This window comes from Zophobas morio, unplaced genomic scaffold (genome assembly GCF_036711695.1).
Source record: "Zophobas morio isolate AGI-343-1 ecotype UQ-CSIRO unplaced genomic scaffold, CSIRO_AGI_Zmor_V1 ptg000022l, whole genome shotgun sequence".
Lineage (NCBI taxonomy): Eukaryota > Metazoa > Arthropoda > Insecta > Coleoptera > Tenebrionidae > Zophobas > Zophobas morio.
In genome coordinates this window covers 2,479,772-2,497,594 of record NW_026972127.1, presented here as the reverse complement: position 1 = coordinate 2,497,594, position 17,823 = coordinate 2,479,772, and the positions used below count along the sequence as shown (strand labels likewise).

Genomic DNA, 17,823 nt, shown 5'->3' with positions numbered 1-17,823 from the left:
TTTTTTCGACTTCGATTTTTCGAATTCTTTCTCGATTTTAAAATTTTTCTATTTTCCAATTGACAAAAGTTTTAGTTTTTGAATTTTTCAACTGTTCGATTCTTCGATTTTTCTTACAATTTTCCATCTTTCGTTGTCAGTTTTGGGATTTATCAATATTTCGATACTTCAATTTTTCGATTTCTTGATTTTTTATTTTTACATTTTTAAATTTTAAAATTTTTCGCTTTTCAAATTTTAGATTTGTCAATTCCTTAACATTTTAACGTTTCGATTTCTCAATCTTTCGATTTCTAGAATTCTCGGTTTTAGATTTTTCTATTTTTCAATTTTTAGATTTTCAAATTTTTTTATTTATCGATTTTTTGATGTTTTAACTACTCGATTTTCCATTTTAAGATATATTAATTTTTCGTTTTTACTAAATTTTATATTTTTCGATATCTCTTCATCCCGATTTTTCAATGTTTTTCAGGATTTCAATCTTCAATTTTTCGATTTTTCCGGTTTTCCGACGTTTATTCTTCCATTTTTCAATCTTTCGTTGTCATTTTTGGGATTTTTCAATATTTCGACACCTACTTCAATTTTACGATTTCTCAATTTTTTACTTTCAGATTTTTAAATTTTTGGATTTTCAAATTTTAGATATTTATCTATTCTCCAATTTTTTGATGTTTAGATTTCTGGAATTCTCGGTTTTAGATGTTTCAATTTTTCAATTTTTCGATTTTTTAATTTTTCAATTTTTCTATTTATCTACTTTTTTAATTTTAACTTTTTGATTTATTTACTACCCGATTTGTCGATTTTGACATATTCGATTTTTCAAATTTTTCGATTTTTAGATGTTTCGATTCCTGGATTTTCAATTTTTCGTTATTTTAATTTTACAGTTCTCCAAATTTTATATTTTTCGATATATCTCGATGTCCCGATTTTTCAGTGTTTCAGTTTTTCAGTCTTATAATCATTCATTTTTTCGATTTTTCAATTTTTCGATTTTTTCGGTTTTTGATTTTTTAATTTTTCGACCTTTCCACTTGAATTTCTCGATTTTTCAATTTTTTGATTTCTAAATTTTAGGTTTATAAATTTTTCAATTTTTTTGACTTTTCAATTTCTCGATTTTACAGTTTTTCCATATTTTAATTTTTGCAATAGTTAGGTACAAACTGTTTCTTCGCAGGATCTGTTGTTTATTTATTTTCACCAAAGCATGTCAAAAGTGGGAAATCGAAGTTAAAGAAAAATCTAAAAATTATCGCGATTTAGTTATCTGAAACTATTCCCGACTTTTTTAATTTATATGGAAAAAGAAAATATTGTCAATTTTTTGACTGTGTTTAGCATTAATTAACTGTTACTTACTATATCCTAGATACAGTATGGCCCAAAATTCAGCAGAGGAAGATTACACATTTACGGTGGACTATACAATTGTTTTATGGCAGAACTCGTTTAGAGCTAAAGATTGTAAAGTTACATACCAAAGTTTTCTTAGTGGTATGTACGTCCTATATACTTTACAGATTTTGTTAGAAAATGCCCCATTGTATTTTTCAGTCAGACACAAATACCCGTAAAGAAATCAATTTAGTCGAATTTAATTATTTTATTAACATTATTATTATAAAAAATGACCGAACATTTGGTGTAATCACATAATACATATATAATTGATAACATAATTATTACCTTATTTAAAAATATCATGTTTGGTATTCATTTAGTGTTAAATTTAAGAAATTTAAAGAATGGGAGATCTCTGTGTACACCACAAAACGGGAAATATTGCACCATTTTGTTGCAAAATAATTTGTTACTAAAGCAGTCTGAATACCAGTGACGTAATACCGTCCATGGTGGTTATACACCAAACCACTACCAATGTCGACGATGCACCCATTTCCTGGAAAACCATATACATTACCATGATTTTTAAAGTACCAAGTATACCAACCTCTACTGGGACACGAAGCACACATTTTGTCATTTGTTAAAAAATAACGACGAAAACTGTCAATCAGACAGTGTTGACATATAGAGCGAGAAGGAGAATATATTTTCTGTTCTTTCAAGACTTTCGTATAATTAGAAGCTCCTATTGAACCAAAAGCACTCACAAATCCATACTTATTTTCTGAAAAAATGTATCTTTGGTGGAGATCTATACATACAGGGAAGACGCTGGTCGATAGAACGAAAGTTTTTGTTGTAACTAGAATTACAATGTTGCCACTATAACTATCACCAACGTTTTCGCTAGCTAGAAGAATTTTGTGCACCTAAAATATGATTACTTTATTGCTTTTTAAAACTAGTGAAAACAAACCCTAGAAAATTGAGCGTCTCTATTGTCGGTAGAATTGTTGTATATTTTTCCAACAGCCACTTCATAATTTTCTTTAGATTTTGTTTTTCCTTTAGCGTCAGTGACACAAATTGCAACTGAAAATTTTCGCAAGTTTGAAATTTTTCGCAAAGATTGTTAATACATGCCTGTTAAAACGAGTTTCGGACTTAAAAGCGATCCACTGCAGACAAACTCAGGCGTTTTTTGTACATTGTATATCGTTGCATGCCATGGATAATCTGACGAAGCTATGACGTCAGATATGTTGGTCACTTGATTTGTATTCGACGATGATTTTTTGCCACATGCTGTGTAATGTAAAAATAATAAGATTTTAGGAATGGTAGGAGCTTTTCGTTTTATATAGTAAAGTAGGCTTTTTTCTTTAAGTTTGATAAACTGATTTGATGATTTAGTTTTTTGTCTGTCAGTAGTCTGATTGACATTTACTTTGAGCTGGATTGCCACTTTTCTACTTCATTTATTAGATCAGAATTATTAGACGCAATTTTTTAATCAAGCAAACAAATGTTTTAATTTTGTCAGCAAGGAAATGCCTAAAATAGTTTTACAGCAACAAAAAATTGCAATAAAAATATGTTTTTGGCAGTTTCGATGTAACTATGAGGGTCTCGAACATATTTTCTGTAATGTAAAAATAAAAATTTTCAAAATTGGTGGTTAATCAGCTCATTCCTGCTTTGGCAAAGTTGAACCAAAATCAAATTTTAATTTTTCAATTTTTGGATTTTTCGGTTTTTCAAAATTTTAATTAAAAAATCGAAAAATGACAAATCGTGAAAAGGAAAAAGTTTAACTTGCGAACTTGAAAAATTAAAAATGCAAAAATTCCAAAATTGTAAAGTTATAACTTGAAAAATCAAAAGATTGGAATTAAAAACTGCAAAACTGTCAAACAAATTATCAAATGAAATATTCAAAAGTTGAAAAATCTAAAAGCTAAAAAAAAATGAAAACTGGAATTTCGAATTCGATTTTGTAAGATGTTTTTTTTTTCAATTTTCCGATTTTTCAATTTGTCATTTTTTAATTTTTTATTTTTTTATTTTTAGCAAGTACTAGCCCCACCCACCCAGCCTTTATTTTCTTAGAAGAATAACTCATCTGCCAAAATTAGTTTTATCTTGGCAAGTACTAGCCTCCCGCCCACCCTCCCGTATTTTCTTAGAGGATATGTCATTTACCATAATCAGTCTCATCTTGACAAGTACTAGCCCCACCCACCCTCCCTTTATTTTCTTAGAAGAATGGGTCATCTGCCTAAATCAGTCTTATCTTGACAACTACTAGCCCCGCCCACCCACCCTTATTTTTGTAGAGAATATGTCATTTGCAAAAATCAGTCTGAGAGTTGCCAAGATAAGACTGATTTTGGCAGATGACATATTCTCTAAGAAAATATGGGAGGGTGGGTGGGGGGCTAGTACTTGCCAAGATAAGACTGATTTTGGCAGATGACTTATTCTTCTAAGAAAATCAAGGGTGGGTGGGTGGGGCTAGTATCTTTTCTTTGAAGAGTAAGTCATTGCCCAAAATCAGTCTTATCTTGGCAAGTACTAGCCCCCCGCCCACCCACCCTTATTTTCGTAGAGTATATGTCATTTGCAAAAATTGGTCTCACAGTTGCCAAGATAAGACTGATTTTGGCAGATGACATATCCTCTAAGAAAATATGGGAGCGTGGGCGGGGGGCTAGTACTTGCCAAGATAAGACTGATTTTGGCAGATGACTTATTCTTCTAAGAAAATCAAGGGTGGGTGGGCGGGGCTAGTATATTTTCTTTGAAGAGTAAGTCATTGGCCAAAATCAGTCTTATCTTGGCAAGTACTAGCCCCCCGCCCACCCACCCTTATTTTCGTAGAGAATATGTCATTTGCAAAAATCAGTCTCAGAGTTGCCAAGATAAGACTGATTTTGGCAGATGACATATCCTCTAAGAAAATCAAGGGTGGGCGGGCGGGGCTAGTATCTTTTCTTTGAAGAGTAAGTCATTGGCCAAAATCAGTCTTATCTTGGCAAGTACTAGCCCCCCGCCCACCCACCCTTTATTTTCTTAGAAGAATGGGTCATCTGCCTAAATCAGTCTCAGAGTTGCCAAGATAAGACTGATTTTGGCAGATGACATATCCTCTAAGAAAATATGGGAGGGCGGGTGGGGGACTAGTACTTGCCAAAATAAGACTGATTTTGGCAGATGACTTATTCTTCTAAGAAAATCAAGGGTGGGTGGGCGGGGCTAGTATCTCTTTTTTGAAGAGTAGGTCATTGGCCAAAATAAGTTTTTTTGGCAAATACTAGTCCGGCCTACCCGCCTTTTATTTTCTTAGAGGGTAGGTTATTTGGCAAGTGCTAGCCCCACCCACCCGCCCTTTTGTTCTTAGAGAATAGATTATTTGCCAAAATCAGTCTTTTCGTAGCGAGTACTGCTAGATTTTTCAGTTTTTCGTTTTTTCAACTTTCGAATTGTTCTATTTCTCGCCTTTTAAACTTTCAATTTTTTAATTTGTCTTTCGATTTTTGATTTCTCTGGGCAACTCAAAAAAACTTTTCGATTTTTTGATTTTACAATTTTTCCGACGTCTCAATTATTTGATTTTTAAAAATATCGAGAAAATAGATGTTTATGTTTTTAAATTTTCGATTTTTGAGTCACTTTAAGATTCAATGCATCGAAGATTTTCTTTGAAATGACGCTGACTGGACTGCCGGTATCACACTCAAATTTAACTGGTTTGCCAAGAATTTGTACCGTAATGAACATTCTTGGTTCATAAGCTGACGAAGAGGTATTGAAGATGTCGATAATTTTATTTATTTGAAATTCTTCATCAACAGAGGAATTTGAACCGATGTCGACGTTTTTGACAGTTTGTTGATTTTTTTGAAGTAATGTACATACTTTATTATCCATTCACGATCTTTATATAGTAAAGTAGGCTTTGATATTTTTTCTTTAAGTTGGATAAACTGATTTCATGATTTAGTTTTTTGTCTGTCAGTAGTCTGATTGACATTTACTTTGAGCTGGATTGCCACTTTTCTACTTCATTTATTAGATCAGAATTATTACACGCAATTTTTTAATCAAGCAAACAAATGTTTTAATTTTGTCAGCATAGATAATTTGTCATTGTAACAGATTCACAGATCATTGCGACATTATTTAAAAAAAAAAATGTCTAAAATAGTTTTACTGCAACAAAAAATTGCAAGAAGTAAGTATGAGGGTCTCGAACATATTTTCTGTAATGTAAAAATACGCTGCAAAATATTTTTTAATTTTTTCTCTCATAGGTGGAAACATCACCTGTGGCGGAAATTTTATCAACAGGAAACCAAAATTGAAAAACATGACTATCTGGCAAGCGAAAACCAACGGATTTTATTTACAAATTATATGTTTCGGAAAGACCTGCAACGACAAATTTGGCAACTTAATGAAAAAAACGAATTTTTCAATGTAGATAGTCTTTTGGGATATTCTATGGAACAGTTGGAATTTAAAGGGGGGCGAACCGAATTATACAAAATTCTTAAGTCAATGGGTTATAAACACAGGGAAGTGAATGGTCGCAAAATTCTATGTGAACAAAAACATGTCGTTACTTTTTTGGGAACATATTTACAGTTTCTAAATTCTTGTGAAAAATTGACTTTCGTGTATTTGGATGAAACATGGATCTGTCAAAATGGTTCGTCCATTCGTCGCTGGGTGCACGATACTGATCTAAAAAGCAATCCCACCAAAATTAAAAGTGAAGGATCAGGGTTTACTATACTGCACGCGGGTTGTTCAAGGGGGTTCTTGGATGGTTGTAACAATTTTTTAAATTCAAAAAATAACGATAGAGACTATCAGAAAACGATGATGGACGGGACAATTTTTCAAAATTGGGTGGTTAATCAGCTCATTCCTGCTTTGGCAAAGTTGAACCAAAAATGTGTGGTGGTTTTAGACAATGCACGGTACCATTCGGTTCAGGTGGATAAACCACCCACTTTTTCTAGTAAAAAATGTGAAATGCAGGAATGGCTCTTTAAACATAGTGTTGAATTTGACAAAAAATTTTCGAAGAAACAGTTGTGGGATTTAATTAAACCCTTCAGAAACAATAGAAAAAAAAAAGATATTTGGTAGAGGAGACATTAAGAGAAAGTGGACATGAAGTTTTTAGATTACCTCCGTACCATTGTCAATATAATCCAATTGAAATGGCGTGGGGATTTTGTAAGAACTATTACAACAAGCATATAAATTCTCAACCTTCATTAAAAAATAGGGTGGAGAATTTACGGCTCGAGGCGCTTTCTAAATGTACTCCAAGCATGTGGCAAAATTTTTGTAAACATTGTGAAAAACTTATTTTGGCAGATTGGGAAAAAAATATGGGAAATCTTTCGTACGAATCTATACCTCCTTTCACTATTTCGCTAGGTGAATCTGATTCAGAATCTGAATTTGAAAATGACGGTGATGATACAGATTTTCATAGCGAAATAATGAAAATGCAGTGAATTGTAGCTTGTCGGGGGGTGATATTTTTACGGATCTTTCCTTCTAAATTTATCGAGGTAGTATGTGAAAAACTAACTGACGTACAACAAAATAGGTATAATTTTAGTTAGATCATCCACGTTGTTAGTTTGCACGAAATTTTAAGCATTTTCATTTTTTTTTGTAAGTATTCATGGACCTGGAGAAGGCGTATAGTAACGTTCTTATTTAATAAGCGTTTGGAAGTACTTAGTAAAAGCAAATTAAGAGCACTTGCATAAGTAGAGAGCGGATTTGTAGGTTTAATGCTTTTTGTGAAAAATGTAAGCCCTTCAAAACTTTTTTATATCTGTAACTATCATACAATTTGGAGTCATTTGACACATTTTTTTAAGCTTATTTGCTTTTTTATCAATTTTATGCATATTAAAACTTATATGCTTATTTAATGCTTTTTTCGACGAATATGAGTTTTAATGCATATTTTGTTCAAATGCCGGTCTTGTCGGGATGACAAATACTTGTTAGTTAGCCGTATCGTATCGTATGCGTTTTACCTGTACTTGACCATTGAAGTACACTTACTCAAAACCCTTTCTGTGAATAGGTTCCGGTCGTTTGAGTAATAAAATTTTATTATAGGATTGGAAAAATACTCCATAGATTTTATGACTTTAAATCCTTACTTCCGTTGATAATGAATTAAAGCTTTTAACCAGATGTTCTTTTTCGGCATTTTGCGGCAAGACCGTTGAAGATTTTCTAGAAAAAAGGATTATTGTACCCAACTACTTACCTTTAAATTTTTCTAATGGAAACTTTTAAGTAAATGGACCGTTTATTTCACAACCATCAGTCTATCGCATCTGTCGTAGTACAGTGTTATACGTGGTTCTCCCTTGTTACATGTTGAGTTCTTTTTGGTAATATTACTAATATTTTAAAAGAATGCCGAAAGTAAAATCGACGCCGAATGAGTGGATAAGGGATTTTCCAGAATTAAAATTAGAAAACAACAAAATATTCTGCAGAGCTTGTGTGAAAACCGTAAGACCACTAATTTTTTTTATCTATTTTCCTTTGTTAACCCTGTATATGTACGTTGTTTTAGATTCAAAGTGATAAAAAATATAACGTGACGCAACATGTCAGAACGACTCTTCATGTAGAAAGGAAGAAAATGTTTGAAGTTTCTAAAATTAAACAGCAGACCATACATAAATCTGTTGCATCTACTTCCACAAAAGATGAGCAGTTTCAGTTTAATTTCGATTTATGTAAAATGATGATCCAGTCCAATATACATTTAAAAAAATTGGAGAAAGGCCCTCTTCAAGAATTCCTTGAAAAACACTGCAATCGACATATTCCCGTTGAAAGTACTCTCCGAAAAAATTATGTAGGCCCGGTGTTTCAGCAAGTTTACAACGAAATTAAACATCGCATTGGAGATAATTATTTATGGTTCGCTGTCGATGAAACAACCGATAGTTGTGGAAGATACGTGGCAATTTAAATTGTTGGAATCTTAAATGAAAATTTCCCTGGTCGAGGGTATGTAGTAAGTTTGAAAATATTAGATAAAACAAATGGCAATACGATTACCAGATTTGTAAATGACAGTCTTACGTCACTATTTTTGCCAAATTCCGTACTGGCGAATAAAATTTTATTGATGATCTCGGATGCAGCTCGTTATATGTTGAAAGCAGGGAATAATCTAAAAATATTGTACCCCAATTTAATTCACTCTACTTGCATTGCTCACGGTTTAAACAGAGTGGCTGAAGGAATACGTTTGCAGTTTCCTACTGTTAATAAATTAGTGGCAAATGGTAAAAAGATTTTTGTTAAAGCCCCATTAAGAGTGCAACATTTTAAGGAAAAATTTCCAAACATACCATTGCCCCCAGAGCCGATTATAACGAGGTGGGGAACATGGTTACAAGCCACATTTTATTATGACACATATATCAAAGAATTTGAGGAAGTAGTTACGGAGTTTAGCGAAGATTCTTCTCAATCGATTAAAGATTGCATAAATATATTGGAAAACAAAGATTTGCGACAAGATCTAGCTTTTCTAAGAAGCAATTATCAATTCGTATGCGAGGTAATAGAAAAGTTAGAAAAACCCAACATGTTGTTCGTAGATGCCGTAAACTTAGTGAAAGAATTTAAACAACAAGCAAACGCAGTAAGGGGTGATATTGGTACTAGAGTATCTCAAAAACTTGACGAAGTGTTAAATAAAAATGCAGGTTTCGGTGTTCTTTCCGACGTTACTCGTGTTTTGCAAGGCCAGAAGGTGGAAAATTTGGAGTTAGATTCAACATTAGTTGCAAAATTCAAATTTGCGCCAACAACGAGTGTGGATGTTCAACGCACATTCTCCAATTTTAAACACATTTTAAATGATCGGCGAAAAAATTTTACAGTGGATAACTTGGAACATATTACAATCATAAATTGTTTTAAAGAAAACTGAAATACGTGTGTAAAATATAAAGTCTAGGATTATTGTAATAATATTTTATCCAAAGTTCTAAGAAGTGTTCTTTGATTTGTAATATGATTATGTTTTTAATGCCTTTTTGCTTAAAATAAAACTTTTTTAATGAAAGTGTTATGCTTATTTAATGATTTTTTGCTTAAAATAAAACTTTTTTATTGAAAATGTTGTGCTTATTTAAGCGCTTATTCTTAATTTTTTTGTGCTTATAAATCCGCTCTCTATAGATAAATAATTCAATTTAAGGCCGGAAAAATGTTTCAGAAGAGCTAAACCCATCAAAGCACTAGAGCAAGGTTGTTGTCCTTTACCAACTCTTTTAGTAATCTTAGAAAAGTGAAAAAAGAAGTTGGAAGATATGGAAATAAACTGTTTACAAAGGTCGAAATTTCCATTTCTAAGAAGAGTGGGCGAGCAGAACGAACTGTTGATTGAGAATTAAAGATGAGATGCTAAATGTGGCATGCGACAATAGTCGTATGTAGAACCCCATTCATATAAAAACAATGTTTAAGTGAAATTTTAGTGTTTGTTTCTTACATATGAAACAAACACCTACAAAAAGCCGAATAACTGTTTTCAATATTGTAAAGTTTTATGCTTTCTAAGAAATGGATACCGTTAACTTGGTCATTGGTACTGAAAACTGACAGTATCGGCAACAATGTTTATATTTCTGGCATATTTTTTAACCTTTAATTTAATAAAACATAACCTAACGAAAAAAGTTCAGGGAATTTTTATTCATCTGGATCGAATACCAACAAACTCGCTAGATTTTCATGGCCAACCGTACTATATAAAGATTGTGAACGGATAATACTGACCTGATGGTACGCACACAGGAGGTGACTGGTCCCAGGACCCATTGACACATACGTGAACCAATTCCCTATCCGAACCCACATTTTCGTAAAAGTTAACACACCGAAACCTGGCGACAGTACCTTCCACAGCTCCAGTACAATTTTTTCTTTCTTCGCCTTTATAGCTACATGTGACTTGCATGCTTTCTGTACCCACTATCACTGGACACATTTCTGCAAAATGAAAAAAAAAAGATAGTTTGTTTACTTAAAATGTCAAGAAGTTTGCCACCACAGTCATGATACATACTCAAACAGTTCCCTAAATGGTATGACCCGTTCTTATTGCAGCAAAATATTGTGTTTGGAGTATCCAGTGCAAAATTCTCGTTACACTGTATTGTCAAAACGGTTCCTGCTGCTACTGACATTCCAGGCTGAAAGGCCTTTCCTGGCCCAGAAACACTCCATTTACCAAATTCGGGGTGGTTCGGTAGGGTACAACGCTTGCTTAAATTAAATTGCGATCATTAAAGTATAAAATTCATAAATAAATAAAGTTTAAAGTTTTTACCTACTAGTTAGTAAATCGTTACTGTCACAGTCGGACTCGTTTGTACACCCAAAACGACTAAATTTGAAAATTAAAAACAAGCCAGTTTTATAACTCACGGTCTAAATCGTGCCTCTTTGTCCAGTACGAAGTTCTCCATATAGGCGGAAAATCTCGTATACAGGGTATATTGCTGACTGTCACATCCACCTACAGCATGGTGGGCCTTCGGCGAAATACTTACAATTCCAACGATATAAAAACGCCCTTTGTATTTAGACACGAGACCTCCGCCACTGTCTCCACTGCAAGCAGAAGCACCTAAAATTGACTTTATGGTAAGTCTGACCCCAAAAAGTTGCAAATTTTACTAGAATTTAAAAAACCAGCACACAATTTATCGTCGGTCATGTATTTCACGTCGTCGGGGTCCAAGCTTCCTAAGCACCTTTCGTTAGTGATAATGGGCACTTTTAAATGTTTGAGAACATCAGAAGGATTTTTTTGCTCGGAGGTGTAGCCCCAACCACTAACCTAGAAGCAATCACTCTACTAGAGTTCATTTCTGAATCAAAATGGATTATTACATAGGCACGCTTTGCTATGGTAGGATCTACCAACATTTGGTGGCGTCTTGGGTTCCACATGACACACACAGGTCCCACGCTATCAGACAGATCGAACTTTTTCTCTGTTATTATGACAGCGATGTCTGCGGAATAATGGCGCGCTTGTGCTTTGTACTGATACGGAACGAAGATTTCAAGTATCTAAAACCTAAATAAAAGTGACTGTTTTCTTATGTGGGGACATACAGAAGAAAACTGTGCCGTTTTTGCATCGCCAGAATGGTCGTACTGTCGAAAATATTTTCCAACTGCAACGACATAGTTGTCTTTTGGTTGTACTTGAGCTTCGGAATTTGTTACGCAATGTGCTGCTACAATACAATTAGTGTAATTTTTTCAGTTAGTGGGTAACAAACCTGTGACCACGACTCTTTGATTTAGTAGAGTTCCACCACAAAGTAGACTTTTATCCTGTGCTTTGTACAAAGCGGCTTGCCAAGGGTACTGTCCCCGCTCTGCTTTAGCTCCGCCCACAATTAATGTAGGGTTATTTTCGTGTGAAGATTCGCCGCATACTAAAATGTGGCATGTCAATAAACACAGTGCATAATCGAATTGTACAATAATTTACTTGGAATGCACTTCGGAATACTCCGATTCCAAATCCCGTCAATACACTGGATTGGTCCTCGTCCCGCAGGCTGCTCTTCGTAATAACTAGCACAGCTAACTCGAGCTACGGTTCCGACGAAAGGATTTTCACAAGAGTCCAACTGTTTTCCGTTGCGGCTGCAATTTACATTCATCACTGAAGTGCTGCTGATTTTAGGACACGTCCCTGTGAACCCTTTTGGAGAAAATAGTCACTGGTGGAATGAAATCTTACGTAAACATTCTCCAATTTCGGATTTCCACTTTCCACGAATGCAGGTAACGGTATCGTCGCCCACTATTTTGTAGTTTTTTTGGCAGCTTAGTTCTAAAGTAGTACGGGGCGGTACGTGGCTTCCAGGGGATAGCTGAGCGGTGGCTTCGTAAATGGTCCATCGGCCAAATTGTGGATGTGGTGGCAGAACACAGCTAATTATTTTTTTAAATATTATTTAGTTATGCTAAATCTGTGTAGATTAACCCACTTTTAAAAACGTTACCTATTGTTAGGGGAGAGTCGTGGTGTTCTGGTTTTGCTGTCGGTGCAATGAACTAGTAGGAAGAAAAATGTAGTTAATTTTGTCAACGGAAAACCATGAATTACCCAAAATGCATAAACCAATTATGGCAACCATCACACCGTTATCGATTTGGATACGCATAATGATATACGACAAAATTCGCACTAAATTGATAACTGAAGCAAAAAAGGTCGAGCTCGGTTGTCTGTTTATACTTATTACCAGATATCTAAAACGGGAATTCCGGTGGTTATAAATGACGAGATTAGCGAGTCAAATTTATCACGATTTCGTGGTCAAAACTGTCACTTAAGAGTTCAAATTTCCTTCTGGATCAGTGACGTAACTTGTTGCTAAACATTTTTAAATTATGAAAATTGTGTCCGGATTTTTATTAGACGGATAATCTACAAAACTAGGTCAATCGTTGTCAGATTTTAAATGTATATTAGGATTGTCGTCTAGGTGGTAAAACCCTAACCAAAATTTTGCATATCGTCCCCACCAAAGTCTTAATTGGTTTCTGTCTGCACAGCAGTGGCTACTTTCCAATAGAAAAACTTTCCGATAAACAAAAGTATGTTTAAAATTTGAAAAAAATAACTGCGTATCAAAAAATCCCGTACTAAAACGACATCTGTCATAAAAGCAAGAGAATTATGTTCAACGTGTCACTTTTCATGAAAATATTTCATCAAAGACGTTTCGTAATTAAAGAAAGAAAACATCAGACTAAAACCAACTTTCAGCAGAAACGTGCGTTTATTTCACTGTTAGCTTATTGAAACATACAGACTACGTTTCAGTTGTAGATAATTTTGGTAAAATAAAGGAACTCATATATTTCGAAATATTGGCATATTGTGGAAACGTGTCAAAATGCCCGACTATGGGAATATCCATAATCCCAGCTACGTAGTACTTGTCATTGAATTCGTACACAAGACCACTACCAAGGTAGTTTATCCCCATCTTGTCTATCAAAAAAAATAATAATTACCAACTTTTTAAAAATTTCATCTAAATATACCATCGAATAAGCAGATTGTGTCCCTTGAATGTCCTTCAAAATTTAATGCATTTTTAAAAGACACCTGAATTTTTCGTTCTTTTAAAACATCGTCATAACCCCAACTGCTGATCTGCAACAGATTTGATGTGGTTATATTCCGTCTACAACTGACAAACGGCCGAACTTACATAAAAAAATTGATTTTCTAAAAATTTGTAATTTTGGCCGACGTCTAAACATACCGGCACGACATTCCGAGACAACACAAACGTTTTTTTTGTAATTAAAACAGCAATATTTGCAGTCCCGACTTCATAGTCAAAGGGTATAAAGATTTCGTTCACCTAAAATTGTTTTGTCAACGTGCCAACAAAAACGACAATACAGGTGCTCTCTCTCTCTTTTTTCTGTTTTAGACTTCATTTTTTTAATGCTCCAATTTGGAAAACACCGTGAATATTGATTTTGGTATTTGATTCTTACTTGAGAAAATTGTGCCTCCGTGTCCCTGGCGTCGTCAAATTCACCATAATTCTTTCCTACAGCTACGCTGACATTTTCTTTGGGTATCAAATCGTCTGGATACCTCAGACAATCCACAGCTAAAATTTTTGAAGTCGTATAAATTTTCGACAAAGATTTCGAGTCTTGCCTGTGAGTATCACTCTTTGACTTAAAAGAATTCCATTGCATACAGAATATTGCTGATTGTACAAAGATATAGATACATGCCATGGATAATCTTCAGAGGTAACGTTAGACACACCAATAGTTGAATTTCTGGTTGGCCTTCTCCCACATACTGTAATGAATTTTGTTACGCTTTACTATACTGCACTACAGTGTATGCTAACCTGGTTCACACTGAGGATTTGGTTGATTCCACTCCCCATTGATGCAGAACTGAGGGGGTCTAATTTTCAACTGCACGTCTTCGTAAAAGTTGGCACACTGAAACTTGGCTTGAGTGCCTTCCACGGCTCTAATACAGTTTTTCCTTTCTTTGCCTTTGTAGGTACATGTGACTTGCATACGTGGTGTGCTAACTATTGCTGGACAGACTTCTGCGACTAAATACGGACAATTAATTTTAGCAATTTAGAGAGCATTTCTTATCAACGCTTTTCCCTCCAACAGTTTTGTAACGATACTCCGAAAATGTACAATGATCCTGAACACGGTTTCGACAACTTTTTTTTTTGATTTTGGAGAAATTAATTCATTGCCAAACCGGTTTGTCTCTCAGTGCATGAGACTGACGTTCATTGAGGTGAATATAATTTCTGTGGCTTTTAAAGTTTTTAAATATTCGTTAATTAAGGTCGCGTAACTGCAGAGAAAATTATTATCACTAAATACGAAAATTTGAAAACAATTTTCCTTTCATTATCAGAGGACCCTGTATAATGTAACATATTGGAATGAATTATTCAACTTTTTAAAAATATTAACATTGAAATAAAATAACAAAACAAACTCAAATTTGAACAAAGACATCATTTCATCATGTCTTCACCAAAGATACGGCCAAAATTTTTTAGTCTGGTTCCATAATCGACAAGATGACAATTATTTTGTTGTTCTTAACGTATTGTAGACAATTAATTTTAACTACACTATAATAACACCATAGGAAAAGTACATACCCAGACATCGTCCAACATCCCTCGACCACTTTCCGTCCTTACAAATTACTACCCGTCCACCATCTAATTTAAAATGCTCGTCGCATTGTACGTTTAGTCGGGTTTCTGTTGCTACTGACATTCCAGGTTGAAGTCTTTCTGATCCATTAACGAGCCATTTGCCAAATTCTGGATGATTCGGTAAAATGCAGCCATTACTTAAACAAAATTCCCAGAACTGTAAAATTGAACAGGAAGTATATTTTACCCGTTAGACGAATTTGTAACGATCACTCTTGTTGATGGCGACTCTGTACTCAGTACAATGTTGTTACAGTCAGAAATAACTCGACAATCAAAACGACTGCGTTTGTATTTGGAAAAACGAATTAAAAGCTTGACATTAAATTAAATTTTAGAACTCACGGCCTAAATTTGGCTTCATTCTCCATTACGAAGTCTTCAATGTAGGAGGAAAATTTAGTGTAAAGAGTGTACAGTTGGCTGTTGCAGCCACCATGTTGTGTGGCTCCTCGAGGTGAAATACTCACAATTCCAATGATGTAGTAACGTTTGTCGCGTTTTATTACCAGGCCTCCACCACTGTCGCCTTTACACACGGAAGTACCTAAAATTTTCGTGTCTGTGACGATTCCAGAAGATAAAAAGATTTACTAGAATTTAAAAAGCCAGCACAGAACTTATCGTCAGTCACATATTCAGTATCTTCATCGGGTAGTTCATCCATGCACATTTGATCGCTAATCAGGGGAACTTCCAAGTCGTTAAGAACATCAGGACGATCTGTGAACTCTCGAGTGAAACCCCAACCGCTGACCTACAAGAAATTGTAAGCTCAAAACGGACTTCTGACACAAACCACGTTTACATAAGCACGTTTCGTTCTAGTAGGATCTAATAGCTCTTTATAACGTGTCGTCTGCCATATAATACATATGGGTCTAACGTTGATAGTAAGATTAAAGATTTTACTCGTAACTACAAGGGCAATGTCTCCAGCATAATGTCGAGCGGGTCCTCTATACTGATACGGAATAAACATTTCAAATACCTAAAAATTATAAACAGAAGTGACAGTTTTGGACACATAACAACCTACAGAAGAAAACTGTGTGTGGTTGGCATCGTCGGGATGACTGTAAGATAGAAAATATTTTCCAGCTGCCACTATATATTTTTCTGTTGATTCTAGATGAGCTTCAGCGTTTGTAACGCAATGTGCCGCTGCAAATATTTTATTGAAGAGTTAAATCTATTTTCTTCTTTAGTACAATTTACCTGTTAAGACGACTCTTTGATTTAATAGAGTTCCTCCACAAAGTAAAGTTTTGCTCTGAGCGTCATATAAAGCGACCTGCCATGGGTATTTACCTCTTTCTGCTTTCTTTCCTCCAATAATTAATGTAGGATCTGCTATAGGCGATGATTGGCCGCAAACTAAAAATAAAGCAAACGACGTATCAATCCATTCTTTTGTGTCGAGAAAAGTCTGCTGGAACAAATAACACTAACACATGAAGAGTACCAGGTTACAGACAACTAGTGGAAGATCGAAGAGCAAATGTAGGAAGTGTGATGATCAAAAGTTAAATAACTAAAAAACAGAATCAAAGTTTTAAGTAATCTTCTTGCTAACTACGTAAATTCAACCAAAACAAATTTTGTAGCAACGGTATAACATTTCAAAACTTACTAGGTACGCACATGGGTAAACTCCCAACCCAGTTTCCGTTCGAGCACCATCGCGTCTGTTCTTCGTCCGAAGTCTGGAACTCGAAATAGTCAGCACATTGAAAGTACGCAACTGTGCTATCAAAAACGTTAGCACAAGAGTCTAGTGTTTGGTGGTTACGTCTGCAAGTCACTCTCATTGCCAAGGTGGTATTTATCGTGGGGCAGGTCCCTGCAAAATTTTTCCAACAAAAATTTTCAAATATAGGAAATTGTTACGTAAGCACTGTCCAATTTTGGGTTTCCATGTCCCCCGGATACAAGTGGTGAAGTCTTCACCGTCTATTCTGTAACTCTCCTGACAACTTATTTCTAGGACTGTTTGTTCTGGTACCGACGTACCAGGAGACAACTGCGAAGGGGAGTTGTAGATGGTCCAATTACCGAATTGTGGGTGTTGTGGAAGAGAACAGCTGCTCAAAAAAATGTTGGATTCCTCATGAAGATAATTTTATTATTACCTGATGCTGCGTGGTAGCCTAGTGTAGCTGCTATGATCATACGCGCCACAAGTAGAACTACTTACTAAAAGGTTAAATTTAGCATAAAAAAAAGAAGAAAAGCGAGAACAAACAAATTATAAAATTTCTATACAAATACACATACTTACTTAAAATACTCGTATGTATTGTTATAATTTTCGCTACATACTGTAGAACACTGCAGGTCGTCATTTTGTATGGTACTTCGTCCACCGATTATGAAGCATATTCAACGTATAACGAAAAATAAATATTGATATAAGACAAAAAAGTCTTTAAATCGAACTGATAACTTCTAGAGGAGGTCACGCTATTAGTATGAATATTATTTTTGCTATTAACACAGGCACTTAAAATTTTTTATATCTCTTAAGTACCCTACGACAGGAAGGGAAATTTGTATAAATTGACCATCTTCCGGTAGGATGAAAATCTAAACTAGAAGGGGAAATGTTAATTGAAACAAA

At 34.6% G+C, this 17,823-nt stretch overlaps 1 protein-coding gene across 1 annotated transcript; it reads right to left on the bottom strand.

Moving 5' to 3' along the window:
* Window positions 1–1,632: 1,632 nt before the first annotated feature.
* LOC135133832 (uncharacterized) lies at window positions 1,633–17,823 on the bottom strand. Its single transcript, XM_064062351.1, has 33 exons — window positions 17,485–17,823; window positions 17,336–17,399; window positions 17,094–17,287; window positions 16,837–17,046; window positions 16,422–16,580; window positions 16,243–16,367; window positions 16,012–16,194; window positions 15,798–15,960; window positions 15,549–15,750; window positions 15,391–15,486; window positions 15,144–15,340; window positions 14,352–14,567; window positions 14,150–14,299; window positions 13,981–14,099; window positions 13,686–13,841; window positions 13,516–13,627; window positions 13,282–13,462; window positions 12,569–12,750; window positions 12,465–12,516; window positions 12,200–12,393; window positions 11,945–12,151; window positions 11,730–11,888; window positions 11,560–11,684; window positions 11,332–11,514; window positions 11,116–11,278; window positions 10,864–11,065; window positions 10,766–10,822; window positions 10,502–10,701; window positions 10,213–10,425; window positions 2,503–2,664; window positions 2,336–2,451; window positions 1,964–2,288; window positions 1,633–1,912 (listed from the first exon to the last, which is right to left on the bottom strand). Exons 1-33 carry the CDS (start codon window positions 17,546–17,548, stop codon window positions 1,713–1,715), a joined length of 5,331 nt encoding a protein of 1,776 aa, XP_063918421.1. The 5' UTR covers window positions 17,549–17,823; the 3' UTR covers window positions 1,633–1,712.